We start from the raw sequence: 2,245 nt of genomic DNA, 5'->3' as shown, positions 1-2,245 counted from the left end.
GAAGTTATTTAGGATTATCCACTAGACGAACCACCGAAAGCGGCCGGAAATGAAAAAGGAAACGAGATGAGCGGGTCCAGACATGCATAAAACTCCGGCAACATTAGTAAAGAATTTTTACACAGAAGATTGTTGATTTACCTCGAGAAGAAAATTGTGGGATATCAAAGTATAAATAGTTATACACAGTGAAATTCCAACCAAATGAAGAATTCGTGAAAAACTCAATATTAGAACACTTAGTACTATTTCTCAAAATTGTTTTACATTTCCCGTACAAATACAAAAAAGAATCCCAAGCTTGTACTAGGAGACCAATAGCTAACAAAATTTTGACGGAATCAAGTTAATGGATCCGATTAGAGCCACCGCCAAAATAAGAAAAGTAAGGAAAAGTGAGTTAGGTTGGACCACTTCAGTTATCCACACACATCTTGACCTTCGATCAGAGTGAACTTTAACTAGGTTGAATCATAATTCGTTTAATATATTTTGACCCGTCCAAATTAAATGTGATTCAACCCGTTCATGTGTCACCTATAGTTGAGAAGATGAAGAAAGTGGAACAGCGAGGTGGGTCGGTTTCTGGTCACCAGCCATGATAACGACGATCTTTGGAGTCATCTCCACACTACCACTTGTCTTGTGATCAGAATATGCAGATTTCTCGACGTCAGTTGCCGTGGAAGACGACCGTTTACGATAGGAACAAACGAGGAAGAGAAGTGCCATGGCAATGAGTGTTAACGTTAATGCTAAACTTCCAAAAAGGTAAGGAAGTGGAGATCTCCAATGCAACAATGAAGTACTACCATTTGAGCCCATAGTACTACCATTGGAGATGGAGGTTGAGTTTGTGGCTACAGCCCTCATGATTATAATTTTCTCAGCTCTCTCTATATATATGTTGAAACTGTGTTATAGCTGAAATAAAAATCTTGAATTGTGTTGAGTTTTATAGAGGTAATACCAAACAACTTGCTGCTGTACAAGCACTGTGACAGTGTGACTTATATATAAAATTGCTAAAATGGCACTAGGCTACAAAAAGATTTTCCTGTTGCTTTACAAATTGCACGACAAAAGTTTAATTTTGTTTATTAAGTTATGATATTTCCAGGAAAGTAATTCTGGAACCTTTTGCTTTCGCTTTTCAAAAGGTAGATAAAGTTCCGAGGGGCATGGTTTTATTTAGTACCTTTTCATTGCTAGCTGCTACTGTTGTTTGTTATTTTGTTCTTTAAAACCATATATTTGTGGAACGAAGGGACGCTTTATTCATAACATGATTATATTGCAGGACAGGAGGAAAATAGTATTGGCACAAAATGTTTGCCACTAACTAATACAAAAGGAGAGAACATGATCATATATATATTTTTTTGGGACACTGAATGCCGTAAAATGTTTCATTGGAGAAAAATAGTTTGTGACGGAAAAAAAAGGTCATTACGTAGCTATTTTTTTCACGAAGATTTGAGTTTTTTTATTATTAAGAAAAAGGACTTTTCATTAATAAAAAAAGTGCCTCATTACCATTCTTTACCAAAAAAAGGTTTTTGAAGTACTTTCTGAAAATATTTTGTTTTGAAAAATGTAAGCAAGATCTTTGAAAATATTTTTAAAAAGCTTTATTATAAGCAAACAGATGTGATCTTGGGGAATATACCACTTGAAAATAGGGTGTTTTTGTATTAAATAAACCAATGGAATTTTTTGATAAGTAGTAATAAACCATTGGGCTTTGGAAACACCATTGTCTTAAATGCAAAACCAAAAATATAGAATCTGAAGCAAGCAATTGAAGTTTGTCGAATTAGCTCGTAATTTAATTAGCTGTAAATGCGCCCTTGTAATCTTAGTTAATGTGGACAGAAGCTATCACAGCCACCAGACAGTTCATGATCCCAACAGTGTTCAAAAACCTTACGTCTAATTATAATGTTTCCCCCTTTTTCCAATTTCCACTTCAAAAACATTACGTTTCCGAGCCACCGCATCCCACCAACTCCATCATAGATGCTAATCATACATTTGGAGACTTGACGTCTAGGATTAAAATAAATTAAACGAAACATTCTCATATATTGATATTGTATATTTGATCAAGCATAAATATTTGATATTCTTATATTATACTCCTTCCGTCACATTTATGTGATCATGTTTGTTTTCAAACGGATTCAAACGGCAAAGAATATTTGACACATATCTGTTTACTCGTAAAACGGTACAGTTAAATTTA

General features: G+C 34.4%; 1 protein-coding gene across 1 annotated transcript; it reads right to left on the bottom strand.

Annotated features, from left to right (window-relative positions):
* Positions 1-537: 537 nt before the first annotated feature.
* Positions 538-873, bottom strand: LOC107825834 (protein GLUTAMINE DUMPER 2-like). The gene has a single exon (XM_075235605.1). The coding sequence runs from the start codon at positions 871-873 to the stop codon at positions 538-540; it is 336 nt and encodes a 111-aa protein (XP_075091706.1).
* Between the last annotated feature and the right edge of the window lie 1,372 nt (positions 874-2,245).

The sequence above is a fragment of the Nicotiana tabacum genome, chromosome 17, assembly GCF_000715075.1.
Source record: "Nicotiana tabacum cultivar K326 chromosome 17, ASM71507v2, whole genome shotgun sequence".
NCBI classification, from domain to species: Eukaryota; Viridiplantae; Streptophyta; class Magnoliopsida; order Solanales; family Solanaceae; genus Nicotiana; species Nicotiana tabacum.
This window is presented reverse-complemented; position numbering and strand designations above follow the sequence as displayed.

Bases quoted from the DNA above. Each gene is read 5' to 3' on its own strand.
- LOC107825834 (XM_075235605.1), bottom strand. From the start codon at position 873: ATGAGGGCTGTAGCCACAAACTCAACCTCCATCTCCAATGGTAGTACT.